This window comes from Anomaloglossus baeobatrachus, chromosome 3 (assembly GCF_048569485.1).
Source record: "Anomaloglossus baeobatrachus isolate aAnoBae1 chromosome 3, aAnoBae1.hap1, whole genome shotgun sequence".
Taxonomy (NCBI): Eukaryota; Metazoa; Chordata; class Amphibia; order Anura; family Aromobatidae; genus Anomaloglossus; species Anomaloglossus baeobatrachus.
This window is the reverse complement of record NC_134355.1, coordinates 23,346,730-23,361,729: the sequence shown is the minus strand read 5'-3', so window position 1 is coordinate 23,361,729 and position 15,000 is coordinate 23,346,730. Positions and strand designations below refer to the sequence as shown.

Here is a 15,000-nt window from a genome sequence, read left to right as displayed (position 1 = left end):
AACAGCTGCTGGTGCCGTGTACTGGGGGCAGGTATCTAATGGGCAAAACGTCACTGTTTATATTTTTAACGTTACTTTTCAGCATTGGATGAAGGGACAGACTGAATGGAGGGACTTTGTCTCCAAACCGGAGAGGCCCTTTAAATGGCCTATTCAACACTGGAGGCTCATTGTAGAGTTTCCATTAAATGCTCATTAACAAATGTAATGGGGAAGCGGTCTGAGCTGAGGACACTTTAAAGGGGTTGTCTAGGATTAGGAAGACATGGCTGCTTTCTGCAACAAACAGCGCCCCCCTTATCTACAGGCTGTGTGCGGTACTGCAGCTCAGCACCATTTACTTAAATGGAGTGGAGCTATAATATATATAATTACGCTATATGTATAATTATGCTATATGTATATATAATTATATACGGCTTTACACTGTTATTGGTCATACTATGGGCAACCTTAAGTCACTACATTAAGTTTAACCCTTAAGTTACAATCAGTTCATCCAAAACCTCCTGGTTCATGAATGCAATTATAAGATAACGGTAGAGGCTGATTCTCACACAGGAATATTTATATGCAGCATGTGGAGGTTGTAAATGTATAAGCCATTTAGGGTGAGTGACAGCGGGAAAAACGACTTCATGGGCAGCGGTGACCGCTAGTGATTGATTGCGATTAATCTTTCTATATTATAATATGGTCACAAAAAGTTACAGTCAAGTTCATTTTAAGGTGACAAAGAAAATTGCATGATCTATATAACGGAATGAGTGAAAAAATAGGAAATGGAGAAGTGAACTTCAAGTGAGTGGCAGCTCCAGTGTTTGTCCACCAGAGGGCAGTGGTGCAATACTATTGTATTACTTTCATAGGCCCAAAGTTAAAAAGTTCAGTTTTTGAAGAGTTAACTGCGAACTCCATTGGAGCAATGAAAGCAAAACATAGGTATTGTCTCTCTGGTCTGCATCCTTAATTTAGAGCACTCCTCATAATTTACTTCCATAATCAGTAAGCGGATATCGGCATGATACTGTATTCCAATCGCGAGCCCTTCTAAAAAAAATGGAGACATAATCTAAACAATAAAAAAAAGGTTATATAAAAACAATAGCAGAAGGGTTAATGGGGCACATGACAACTCTGCAGGGTCCCCGGCCCATCAGCTGCACTATATGAGCCTTTCGCTGACACTTGCTCTCTGGTGACCCCTGCTGGCCGCACTTACTCATCACTTTCTTTGTTTTTAGGCTTTGCGGATCTTATGAAGATTTACAGATTGGACAAGTGTCCGAAGCTTTGGTAGATTTCACCGGCGGCGTGAACATGACCATCAAATTAGAGCAGGCCCCTCCTGATCTATGGCAGATCATGCTGAGGGCGGCATACAGCGGCTGTCTGATGGGGTGTCAGACCCGATCCGGGGTGAGTCCCATCGGTTCCACTATACTATTATATTATATACATGTATGTGTGATTTATATTTCATAAAGAGGCTTAAAATATTCATGAGACCTTATTGATATTCATAAGCCTGAATATTTATATCACAAGGCCTCATTAATATTCATGAGGCCAATTTACATATCTTTATTAAACTTGATCAATATGATTTAGGTCTGACTAATATGTATGAGGCCAGACAAACATTTATTAGATCTGACCAATATTCATTAGACTTGACTAATATTCATTAGTTCTGACCAATATTTTTTAGACCTTACCAATATTTATTAGACCTCACTAATATTGATTATCTCTGACCACTATTTATTAGTCCTTATCAATATTTTTTAGGCCTGACTAATATTAATTACACCTGATCAATATTCATCAGTATTGACCAATAGTCATAATTCTGACCATTAGGCCTGACTAATATTCATTAGTTCTGACCAATATTTTTTAGACCTGACCAATATTTTTTAGGTCTGACCAATATTCATTAGACTTTACCAATATTTATCAGGCCAGATCAATATCCATTAGGTCTAACTAATGTTGACCAATATTTTTTAGGCCTGCCTTGTAATAATTAGCCCTGAACAATATATATATATATATTAGACCTGGCCAATAATTATTAAGTCTGACCAATATTTTTTAGTCCTGACTAATAATAATTAGACCTGCCCAATATTCATTAGAGCTGACAGTTAGTCATAATTCTGACCAATATCCATTAGACTTGGCTAATATTCATTAGCTCTGACCAATATTTATTAGACCTGACTAATATTTTTTAGGCCTGACTAATAATAATTAGATGTAACTAATCTTCATTAGAACTGAACAATAGCCATATTTCTGACCAATGTCCATTAGGCCTGACTTATATTCATTAGCTCTGACCAATCTTTTTTTAAACCTGACCAATATTTTTTAGGCCTGACGAACATTTATTAGACTGGATTAATATTCATTAAGCCATACCAATATTTATCAGGCCAAATCAATATCCATTAGGTCTAACTAACGTTAAACAGTATTTTTTAGGGCTGCCTGGTAATCATTAGACCTGAACAACATATATTAGACCAGGTCAATAATTATTAAGCCTGACCAATATTTTTTAGGCCTGACTAATAATCATTAGATGTAACCAATTTTCATTAGACCTTGCCAATATTCATAATTCTGACCAATATTTATTAGGCCTGAGCAATAGCCATTAGACCTGACAAATATTTTTTAGTCCTGACTAGTAATCATTAGACCTGACCAATATTCGTTAGACCTACGGAATATTTTTTAGTCATGACTAACAATCATTAGATCTGACCAATATTTTTTAGTCGGGACTAGCAATCATTGGATCTGACCAATATTTTTTAGTCCTGACTAGTAATTATTAGACCTGAGCTATATTCATTAGACCTGAGGAATATTTTTTAGTCCTGACTAGTAATTATTAGACCTGACCAATATTCATTAGACCTGAGGAATATTTTTTAGTCCTCACTAGCAATCATTAGGTCTGACCAATTTTCTTTAGTCTTGACTAGCAATCATTGGATCTGACCAATATTTTTTAGTCCTGACTAGTAATTATTAGACCTGACCAATATTCATTAGACCTGAGGAATATTTTTTAGTCCTGACTAGTAATTATTAGACTTGACCAATATTTGTTAGACCTGAGGAATATTTTTTAGTCCTGACTAGTAATTATTAGACTTGACCATTATTCATTAGACCTGAAGAATATTTTTTAGTCCTCACTAGCAATCATTAGGTCTGACCAATTTTCTTTATTCTTGACTAGCAATCATTGCATCTGACCAATATTTTTTAGTCTTGACTAGTAATTATTATACTTGAACAATATTTGTTAGACCTGAGGAATATTTTTTAGTCCTAACTAGTAATTATTAGACTTGACCAATATTTGTTAGACCTGAGTAATATTTTTTAGTCCTGACTAGTAATTATTAGACTTGACCAAAGTTTGTTGGACCTGAGGAATATTTTTTAGTCATGACTAGTAATTATTAGACTTGACCAATTTTTGTTAGACCTGAGGAATGTTTTTTAGTCATGACTAGTAATTATTAGACCTGAGCAATATTTATTAGACCTGAGGAATATTTTTTAGTCCTGACTAGTAATTATTAGACTTGACAAATATTTGTTAGACCTGAGGAATATTTTTTAGTCCTGACTAGTAATTATTAGACCTGAGCAATATTCATTAGACCTGAGGAATATTTTTTAGTCCTGACTAGTAATTATTAGACCTGAGCAATATTCATTAGACCTGAGGAATATTTTCTAGTCCTGACTAGTAATTATTAGACCTGAGCAATATTCATTAGACCTGAGGAATATTTTTTAGTCCTCACTAGCAATCATTAGGTCTGACCCATATTCTTTAGTCTTGATTAGCAATGATTGGATTTAACCAATATTTTTTAGTCCGGACTAGTAATTATTAGACTTGCCCAATATTTGTTAGACCTGAGGAATATTTTTTAGTCCTGACTAGTAATTATTAGACTTGACCAATATTTGTTAGACCTGAGGAATATTTTTTAGTCCTGACTAGTAATTATTAGACCTGAGCAATATTCATTAGACCTGAGGAATATTTTTTAGTCCTGACTAGTAATTATTAGACCTGAGCAATATTCATTAGACCTGAGGAATATTTTTTAGTCCTGACTAGTAATTATTAGACCTGAGCAATATTTAATAGACCTGAGGAATATTTTTTAGTCCTGACTAGTAATTATTAGACTTGACCAATATTTGTTAGACCTGAGTAATATTATTTTAGTCCTGACTAGTAATTATTAGACCTGAGCAATATTCATTAGACCTGAGGAATGTTTTTTAGTCCTAACTAGCAATCATTAGGTCTGACCAATTTTCTTTAGTCTTGACTAGCAATCATTGCATCTGACCAATATTTTTTAGTCCTGACTAGTAATTATTAGACTTGACCAATATTTGTTAGACCTGAGGAATATTTTTTAGTCCTGACTAGTAATTATTAGACCTGAGCAATATTCATTAGACTTGAGGAATATTGTTTAGTCCTGACCAATATGTTTTAGTCCTGACTAGTAATTATTAGACCTGACTAATATTCATTAGACTTAACTTATATAAATCATGTCTATTTTATATTCACAAACCTTGATTAATTTTCTGGGGTTGAACAATCTTCACCAAATAAAAGGTCGTATGTGCTCAAAATATATAATTTAGGTTATAAAACTTTTTTTAGAGGTTTTTTTTATTTTCGTATCATTTTCCCCATTCTCAGTTGTAAATATTTTTGACATTTATTGTATTTTAGCCTGAAAGGGTCTTGGATAACGGATTAGTGGCGGGACACGCGTACACCGTGACCGGGATCCGACCGGTAAGATTACAAGCGTCTCGCGCGGCCTGTATAGCGGCTTTCTCTGTTTGTGATGCATAATGAGTAAATTCCCTCCATCACTTCTCTCCAGGTGACCTGCAAATCTGGAACAGAAAAGTTAGTCAGGCTGAGAAACCCATGGGGAAAGATCGAATGGAAAGGAAATTGGAGTGACAGGTAGGTGAAAAAAAAAAGAAAAAAAATAGGAAAAAAAAAATAATAATAAAAATACAAATGTGCATCTTTATTATATTTCATCATACTACACTGCCCTCTAGTGGACAGAACTGACACTACAGGATGAATTTTTTTTTTTTTTTAAAAATCACCTTAGGATATACATTAAATTACAAAAAGCCTCTTATGTAGCACAACAATATCATAGAGTTCTACCCTAATTGGAAAAACTGTATATAAAAATTTGACAAAATTCCCAAAAATTCAGAAAATAGACCTTTACATTTTTTTTTATATTTTATTTAATTAATGCAGCATGATCTAGAATTATTACATTACCCATCTGTGGCTAAAGTATCATTTTGATTTATTTTTTATTTTTTTTATTTTGTGATCACACCATGAAACAAATTTGAGGCAGGCGAAGCGCAGGATCCATTTTTAATGCTTTTCCTCGCTGTGATGTGTGTGATAGATTTTTGTGTCTATTTTCTTTTTTCCGTGCATTCACAATTTGTTTTCTAACTTTTAACTAGTTCCTCAAAATGGGATCAACTCAGCTTCAAGGAAAGACTTCTGCTGCGGAAGACCAGAGAAGATGGAGAATTCTGGTAAGAAAAAAGTTAAAACATTTTTTTTTGTAAGTATTTACTTTTCAATCAGAACCCAGTTCACGAATACATAACTCTGTCAGTCTGTCTGCAGCCACCATTAGGGGGAGCTCCCTGTATACAGAGATACATGATAAGATCCTGTCTGCAGTCACCACTAGGGGGAGCTCCCTGTATACAGAGATACATGATAAGATCCTGTCTGCAGCCACCACTAGGGGGAGCTCCCTGTATACAGAGATACATGATAAGATCCTGTCTGCAGCCACCACTAGGGGGAGCTCCCTGTATACAGAGATACATGATAAGATCCTGTCTGCAGCCACCACTAGGGGGAGCTCCCTGTAAACAGAGATACATGATAAGATCCTGTCTGCAGCCACCACTAGGGGGAGCTCCCTGTAAACAGAGATATATGATAAGATCCTGTCTGCAGCCACCACTAGGGGAGCTCCCTGTATACAGAGATACATGATACGATTTTGTCTAAAGACACCACTAGGGGGAGCTCTCTGTATACAGAAATACATGATAAGATTCTGTCTGCCGCCACCACTAGGGGGAGCTCCCTGTATACAGAGATACATGATAAGATCCTGTCTGCAGCCACCACTAGGGGGAGCTCCCTGTATACAGAGATACATGATAATATCCTGTCTGCAGCCACCACTAGAGGGAGCTCCCTGTATACAGAGATACATGATAAGATCCTGTCTGCAGTCACCACTAGGGGGAGCTCCATGTATACAGAGATACATGATAAGATCCTGTCTGCAGTCACCACTAGGGGGAGCTCCCTGTATACAGAGATACATGATAAGATCCTGTCTGCAGCCACCACTATGGGGAGCTCTCTGTATACAGAGATACATGATAAGAGTCTGTCTGCAGCCACCACTAGGGGGAGCTCCCTGTATATAGAGATACATGATAAGATCCTGTCTGCAGCCACCACTAGGGGGAGCTCCCTGTATACAGAGATACATGATAAGATCCTGTCTGCAGCCACCACTAGAGGGAGCTCCCTGTATACAGAGATACATGATAAGATCCTGTCTGCAGCCACCACTAGGGGGAGCTCCCTGTATACAGAGATACATACGCTTATGTCTGCAGCCACCACTAGGGGGAGCTCCCTGTATACAGAGATACATGATAAGATCCTGTCTGCAGCCACCACTAGGGGGAGCTCCCTGTATACAGAGATACATGATAAGATCCTGTCTGCAGCCACCACTAGGGGGAGCTCCCTGTATACAGAGATACATGATAAGATCCTGTCTGCAGCTACCACTAGGGGGAGCTCCCTGTATACAGAGATACATGATAAGATTCTGTCTGCAGCCACCACTAGGGGGAGCTCCCTGTATACAGAGATACATGATAAGATTCTGTCTACAGTCACCACTAGGGGGAGCTCCCTGTATACAGAGATACATGATAAGATCCTGTCTGCAGCCACTACTAGGGGGAGCTCACTTTATGCAGAGATACATGATAAGATCCTGTCTGCAGCAACCACTAGGAGGAGCTCACTTTATACAGAGATACATGATAAGATCCTGTCTGCAGCCACCACTAGGGGGAGCTCCCTGTATACAGAGATACATGATAAGATCCTGTCTGCAGCCACCACTAGGGGGAGCTCCCTGTATACAGAGAGACATGATAAGATCCTGTCTGCAGCCACCACTAGGGGGAGCTCCCTGTATACAGAGATACATGATAAGATCCTGTCTGCAGACACCACTAGGGGGAGCTCCCTGTACATTTAAATTCAGTTGATACATTGTCTGCATGTTTTGGCACAGGATGTCCATTGAAGACTTTGAGGCTCACTTTGTAGAGCTGGTTATCTGTAAACTGACCCCAGATCTGATGAGTCACGAGAACGGCAAGGAATGGACCCTATCAATGCAAATAGGAAAATGGGTGGACGGCAGCACGGCGGGCGGCAGGATGACCTACACAGGTATTGTCCGGCATCATCATGACCCGGTCATTGGTGTCACCCTTGTGTGACCTTTCACTGATACATTGTATCTATATAAATGTAGATTCCTACTGGAAGAATCCGCAGTACAGGCTGAAGATTCTGGTCGGAGACAACATGGAGAAGTACACAAATTCCTGCAATGTTCTGGTGTCCCTTCTTCAGAAGCAGAACCATAAGCACCGGAATCAGTCCCCGCCGCTCTACATCGGGATCTCCATCTTTAAGGTGAGGACAGGATGAGAATTTCATAAATGTGGATTCATGAAAAATGAAGCAATGCATTTTGGTAAATGTATTTCATTATATCTCATGACAATGTTTCTTTTGTCTTCCAGGTGCCGCTGGAGGTGAGTAGCAACAATGTTTCCATTTGGAATGTTCAGTGCTACAATGTAGCACAAGGTGCAGTATGTGCGCCATCAATGCTGCCTCTTATTAATATCGAAGAATCTGCTCTCCGCTGTGGGCGGGAGGACGGAAATAGAGGACGGGGTTAACACTCTGTCATAATTTAATAATAATTATTATCTTTAATTGCACGCATGGATAAACGTGAAATAATGGGGGAGGGGAGGGTGCGGGGCCGAGGATCCGAACAATAGTAATCGCCGGGAGCCGGGAGGTCAAATGCAGGTTTTATTGAACGGGAAGATTAATACCGCAGGTTGTGGAGCCGCCGCCGCCGCTTCCAGGGCTCTGAAGGATAATAAATCTTTATATTGACTGGGACCTACAGCTATGGATTCATTTATTCTACAAGCCGGGGGCAACCAGAGAAAGCGCAGGATAGGCTAGAAACTGTGAGGCTGTTTATAGCCAGAAGATTGTATAAGCCAGGACCACGGATGGATGGATGGATGGATAGAGAGATGAATGGATGGGTAGATGGAGAGATGGATGAACATATGGATGGATAGATGGATAGATAGATGGATGGGTGGATGGATGGATGGATGGATGAATGGATAGATTTATAGATGGAAGGATGGATGGAAGGATAGATGGATGAATGGATAGATTTATAGATGGAAGGATGGATGGATGAATGGATGGATAGAGAGATGAATGAATGGGTGGGTAGATGGATAGATGGATACATGGATGGGTGGATGGATAGTTATATGGTTGGATGGATGGATAGATTTATAGATGGATGGATGGATAGATGGATGAATGGATAGATTTATAGATGGATGGATAGATTTATAGATGGATGGATGAGTGGATGGATAGAGAGATGGATGGGTGGGTGGATGGAAATATGGATAGATTAATGGATGGATGGATGGATGGATGGATGGAGGAATGGATAGATGGATGGATGGATGGATGGATGGATGGATTGATAGACGGATGGATGGATGGATAGATGGATGGATGGGTGGGTGGATAGAGAGATGAATGGATGGGTGGGTAGATGGATAGATGGATGGATGGATAGTTATATGGTTGTATGGGTGAATGGATATATTTATGGATGGATGGATGGATGGATGGATGGGTTGATGGGTGGATGGATAGTTATATGGTTGGATGGATAGATTTATAGATGGATGGATAGATAGATGGATGGATAGATGGATGGATGGATAGATGGATAGATGGATGGATGCTTGGATGGATGATAAATGGATGGATTTATAGATGGACGGCTAGATGATAGATAGATGAACATTTGAGTTAATAAATAAATATATTGCTCAAAAAAATAAAGGGAACACTCTTTACGTGTTCCCTTTATTTTTTGAGCAGTATACTGTGTGTATATATATATATATATATATATTAGATCAATACTTTTATAAATAGTTTAATAGTTGTAAACATATCTACAGATGAAATAGATGTGTAAATATAAAAGAGATATTAAGAAATAAAATAAAATGTCTACAGCACTAAGAACCGTAAAGTGCTGCCGACATTTTAGATTTTCTATCTTCAGTTGTGTTGGATCCCGCACTGGATTCTGCTATTGCACTTGTGCTGGTCATTACTTGTATTTATCAATAGACATTAGTTTCGCTGGGTTTCCTACTTTGTACGTATCTCCCCCCGCACACAGTACCAGGCGATAAGGAGCCGGCTGCCGCAAGAATTCTTCATACACAACCGTCCAGTCAACAACAAGTGCGTGTTCATCAACGAGCGAGAAGTGACCCAAGACTTCCACCTGCTCCCGGGGTCCTACGTCATCATCCCGTCCACTGCAGAACCGAGGCAAGAGTGTGAATTCATCCTGCGTGTGTTCTCCAGAAAACATCTCCTGGAGTAAGTGCGGACTACAACTCCCAGCATGTCCACCTGATAGAAACGCATCTGAGGTATGAGAACTAACAGAGCGGTCACTCAATGTATTTATATATACTCATTACAGAGTCCAAGGAGAAAGTCCAAATCTGGTTCTCTGCTGCAAGGTAAACAAGACGCAATGCTCTCACATATAGGAGCAGTATTATAGCAGTTATATTCTTGTATATAAGGGGCAGTATTATAATAGTTATATTCTTGTACATAGGGGCAGTATTATAGTAGTTATATTCTTGTACATAGGGCGCAGTATTATAGTAGTTATATTCTTGTATATAGGAGCAGTATTATAGTAGGTATATTCTTGTACATAGGGGGCAGTATTATAGTAGTTATATTCTTGTACATAGGGGCAGTATTATAGTAGTTATATTCTTGTACATAGGGGGCAGTATTATAGTAGTTATATTCTTGTATATAGGAGGCAGTTTTATAGTAGTTATATTCTTGTACATAGGGGCAGTATTATAGTAGTTATATTCTTGTACATAGGGGCAGTATTATAGTAGTTATATTCTTGTACATAGGGACAGTATTATAGTAGTTATATTCTTGTACATAGGGGCAGTATTATAGTAGTTAAATTCTTGTACATAGGGGCAGTATTATAGTAGTTATATTCTTGTACATAGGGGCAGTATTATAGTAGTTATATTCTTATTCTTGTACATAGGGGCAGTATTATAGTAGTTATATTCTTGTACATAGGGGCAGTATTATAGTAGTTATATTCTTATTCTTGTACATAGGGGCAGTATTATAGTAGTTATATTCTTGTACATAGGGACAGTATTATAGTAGCTATATTCTTGTACATAGGGGCAGTATTATAGTAGTTAAATTCTTGTACATAGGGGGCAGTATTATAGTAGTTATATTCTTGTACATAGGGGGCAGTATTATAGCAGTTATATTCTTGTATATAAGGGGCAGTATTATAATAGTTATATTCTTGTACATAGGGGCAGTATTATAGTAGTTATATTCTTGTACATAGGGGCAGTATTATAGTAGTTAAATTCTTGTACATAGGGGCAGTATTATAGTAGTTATATACTTGTATATAGGAGCAGTATTATAGCAGTTATATTCTTGTATATAGGGGCAGTATTATAGCAGTTATATTCTTGTACATAAAGGCAGTATTATAGTAGTTATATTCTTGTACATAGGGGGCAGTATTATAGTAGTTATATTCTTGTACATAGGAGCAGTATTATAGTAGTTATATTCTTGTACATAGGAGCAGTATTATAGTAGTTATATTCTTGTACATAGGGGCAGCATTATAGTAGTTATATTCTTGTACATAGGGGCAGTATTATAGTAGTTATATTCTTGTACATAGGGGCAGTATTATAGTAGTTATATTCTTGTACATAGGAGCAGTATTATAGTAGTTATATTCTTGTACATAGGGGCAGTATTATAGTAGTTAAATTCTTGTACATAGGGGCAGTATTATAGTAGTTATATTCTTGTACATAGGGGCAGTATTATAGTAGTTATATTCTTGTACATAGGAGCAGTATTATAGTAGTTATATTCTTGTACATAGAGGCAGTATTATAGTAGTTATATTCTTGTACATAGGAGCAGTATTATAGTAGTTATATTCTTGTACATAGGAGCAGTATTATAGTAGTTATATTCTTGTACATAGGGGCAGTATTATAGTAGTTATATTCTGGTACATAGAGGCAGTATTATAGTAGTTATATTTTTGTATCTAGGGGCAGTATTATAGTAGTTATATTCTTGTACATAAAGGCAGTATTATAGCAGTTATATTCTTGTACATAGGGGCAGTATTATAGTAGTTATATTCTTGTACATAGGAGCAGTATTATAGTAGTTATATTCTTGTACATAGGGGCAGTATTATAGTAGTTATATTCTGGTACATAGAGGCAGTATTATAGTAGTTATATTTTTGTATCTAGGGGCAGTATTATAGTAGTTATATTCTTGTACATAAAGGCAGTATTATAGCAGTTATATTCTTGTACATAGGGGCAGTATTAAAATATGCAATATATATTTGTAGTAGGTTATTATAATTATGACATGCTGTTTTTTTATCAGAAAGTTGCTGACAAACAGGATGATCAAGAAAATGTCATCATCAGATATTTTGAGAAGGTAAGCAGCTTCTCAACAACAAATGCTAATGAAAAGTATAAAGGCATTTAAAACTTACAAAGAGCAGATTATATTTGGTAAATTTATATTCATTTATAAAGAATACTATTTTAATAAAGTTATTGTCTAGATTTGCAAATATGCAGGGTTTTTTTTATAGTGATGGGAGAGGGGATGCTACATAGTGAAGGTGAATAGTTCTGCTGGCGCCAGTCACCACTAGAGGGAGCTAGGAACTTCATTATTGTGATTCATGTATAATGTATGCAGTTGTCTCCCTCTAGTGGTGACATTTTACCACTAATATATCCATTGTTTAGGGATGGACAATAGCACCCCAGGGTCCCCCTAACAGTATCTGCTAATTTTTGCTTTGCCTCTTCTATGTTCACCACTGTGCCCCTCTTAATATGGCCGGACATGTATTCACTCTATACTTTATGTTGCAGCATCCTGAGATCAATGTCTCCGAGCTGCAGATGTTGCTGAATAAAGGATCGTGGTCCAGTAAGTCCTGATCCAGCTTAAAGGGGGTTTCCACATTAGTATAAATATAGCTTAATCCTTGTATAATGGAAAGTTTGGCGACTTTCTCTTATAATTTGCATTTCTTTATCATTCCAATATCTCTGCTTGCTGTCAATAAATGAAAAAAACAAACTTGTGTACCTGCAGAGGTTAAAATTCTGTACAGATCTAATACAGTTGTATCCAGTCTTGACAATCATTAGATCTCAGAACATCAGACGTCCAATTCTTTCAACTTCCCTAATAGTTTCTGTCACAAGGTGACTGTGGAATAGCGAAGGATGCTGTCCCTCACACGAGAGGACCCTAGGCTATCACTAACCTCAGGGTTACCCCTAATGGTGAAGATGCCTGAGTCCTGTGCCTGGCTAAGCTCCTGACCAGAACTATCTGATTCCCCCCCTCCCACCAGGGAAGGAAGGAGCAGATGGAAACACAGATAAAGACAGACAAGGGAAAGCCAAAACTCTGACACACTGCACACACATAGGAATAGACAATGAGATACTCAGGAGAAAAGCAAGAGCAGGAAGGTAGCAACAAAAGACAACAAGGCTTAACATCACAACCACAGTCAGCAACAAGTACCACCATCACCAGATAGTCTGGATCACAAGGCCTCACCATAGAAAGAAGAAATGGCACTTCCTTATAAGAATATCAAGAGAAATAGGGGTGCTCTTCAGGATCCAAAGCCGTACAATGTAATTAAACAAGGCACTCCCGAACTTGAAAGTGATGCAAGTTTATTTAATGTGCATGAAAAAACGTTTTCAGTCTACAACGGACCTTCCTCAGTTGCACATTAGTGGAGTGGACTGGAGGCATAGAATGGCGGGAGGCGCGGTACCCAACGCTGCAGTGCCTTGTTTAATTACACAACGCCTCACCAGACCAGCATAGATAAACTATAGCTGGCATTAATGGAAGGATCCAGCTAGCATATATATAGGAGGGGAGCAGATGTGATAGGCTCTCAAACAACATGTGATCAAAGGAGACTAAGAATCAGACCAGAAGAGATTAACTCTTGCCAGCCTGCCTATTAGTTATCACTCTGCAAGTCGATGCCCGAGTCCGCCTGCGCTGATCACAGAGACTGGATAGTCTGGATCACAACACCTCACCAGACCAGTATAGATAAACTATAGCTGGCATTAATGGAAGGATCTAGCTAGCATATATAGGAGGAGAGCAGATATAATTGGCTCTCAAACAACATGTGATCAAAGGAGACTAACAAGCAGACTAGCAGAGATTAACCCTTGCTGGCCTGTTTATGAATTACCACTCTGCAGGTCGATGCTTGAGTCCGCCTTCGCTGATCACAGTCACCAGAGAAGCTATCGGGCGGAGTGTGAGAATCTGGAGTCTGAATCGATCCCGCCGCTGCCGCCATGACAGTTGGCGAAGTTTGTAGAAATCTCCAAGTGACAGTTTCTTACATGTAGATAAAATGTAACTGTAACAAAACTTGAGCTGTGAGATAATTTGCAATGGTTTAAAATAAATGACAGCAAGCAGAGATACTGAAAATGGTGAAGAATTGATGCAGAAAGGGGACATTTACGTGAGATTGGCGTTCTTTACGTTGCACTGTAGAAGAGCGCCATATTGCAGAACATGTCCGCTTTTTGCAGACCCCTGTTAGGACCGATTTTTCTCGCATGCATTATTAACCCTGTGCTGTCTTGCCCGTGGGCTGTATGATAACGCTGCTTATTCCCGCTATCTCTCGCAGGTATCAGGCACGCTCCGGTCAAGTTCAGCCTGGACGACTGTAAAGTCATCATGGCTCAGTTGGACGTATCCTTCCCGTGTTGCAGAAGTGCTGTGATTTGTGATCTTCTTGCTATGCCCGGGGGCGCTCAGCCATTACCCTGAATCACCGCCGCTGTTACTTCCAGCAAATTGCGCGCCACTTTTCATTACGACAGAGCATCACTTCCAGTACATTCATCTGCGCCCATAAAACCTCCTGTGCCGGCTGCAGGGGGATTAACTATTGATTCTCCATTATTCTATGGCACCAACCTATACCGTGGTGCTGTACACAGAATGCTCCTGTGTATATGAAGGCATAAATACTCCATAGGGATGAGCACACCCAAAAATCAAGGTCTAGTGGTTAGAGCCATCGGTGATCACCGGACCCCAACAGGATGAACATAGCGCCCATAGAACTGACGGCCAAGTCTTCACTTCATCCAATATCTGTGATTGCTGTCACTGAACAGAAACATTCCTGTTTGCATTGGAGCCAGACATTTTCCTGTCCCGGTCTTCTCTACACAGCTGAGGGCTTTGTTCCTTTGTCGGTACATTGTAACAAACCTTCAGCGAGACAGCAGGACTGGGTGAAGATGGTCAGCCCCTTC

At 38.8% G+C, this 15,000-nt stretch overlaps 1 protein-coding gene across 1 annotated transcript in view; it reads left to right on the top strand.

Annotated features, from left to right (window-relative positions):
• The window catches only part of LOC142294882 (calpain-14-like), a 32,535-nt gene that overhangs the window by 4,869 nt on the left and 12,666 nt on the right, over positions 1 to 15,000 (top strand). Inside the window, exons 5-16 of the mRNA XM_075337944.1 lie at positions 1,245 to 1,419; positions 4,796 to 4,861; positions 4,953 to 5,038; positions 5,575 to 5,649; positions 7,461 to 7,621; positions 7,707 to 7,870; positions 7,981 to 7,992; positions 9,708 to 9,913; positions 10,020 to 10,059; positions 12,038 to 12,094; positions 12,544 to 12,601; positions 14,364 to 14,428. Of these exons, the coding sequence (XP_075194059.1) occupies positions 1,245 to 1,419; positions 4,796 to 4,861; positions 4,953 to 5,038; positions 5,575 to 5,649; positions 7,461 to 7,621; positions 7,707 to 7,870; positions 7,981 to 7,992; positions 9,708 to 9,913; positions 10,020 to 10,059; positions 12,038 to 12,094; positions 12,544 to 12,601; positions 14,364 to 14,428 (1,165 nt within the window). The remainder of the gene's footprint in view (positions 1 to 1,244; positions 1,420 to 4,795; positions 4,862 to 4,952; positions 5,039 to 5,574; positions 5,650 to 7,460; positions 7,622 to 7,706; positions 7,871 to 7,980; positions 7,993 to 9,707; positions 9,914 to 10,019; positions 10,060 to 12,037; positions 12,095 to 12,543; positions 12,602 to 14,363; positions 14,429 to 15,000) is intronic.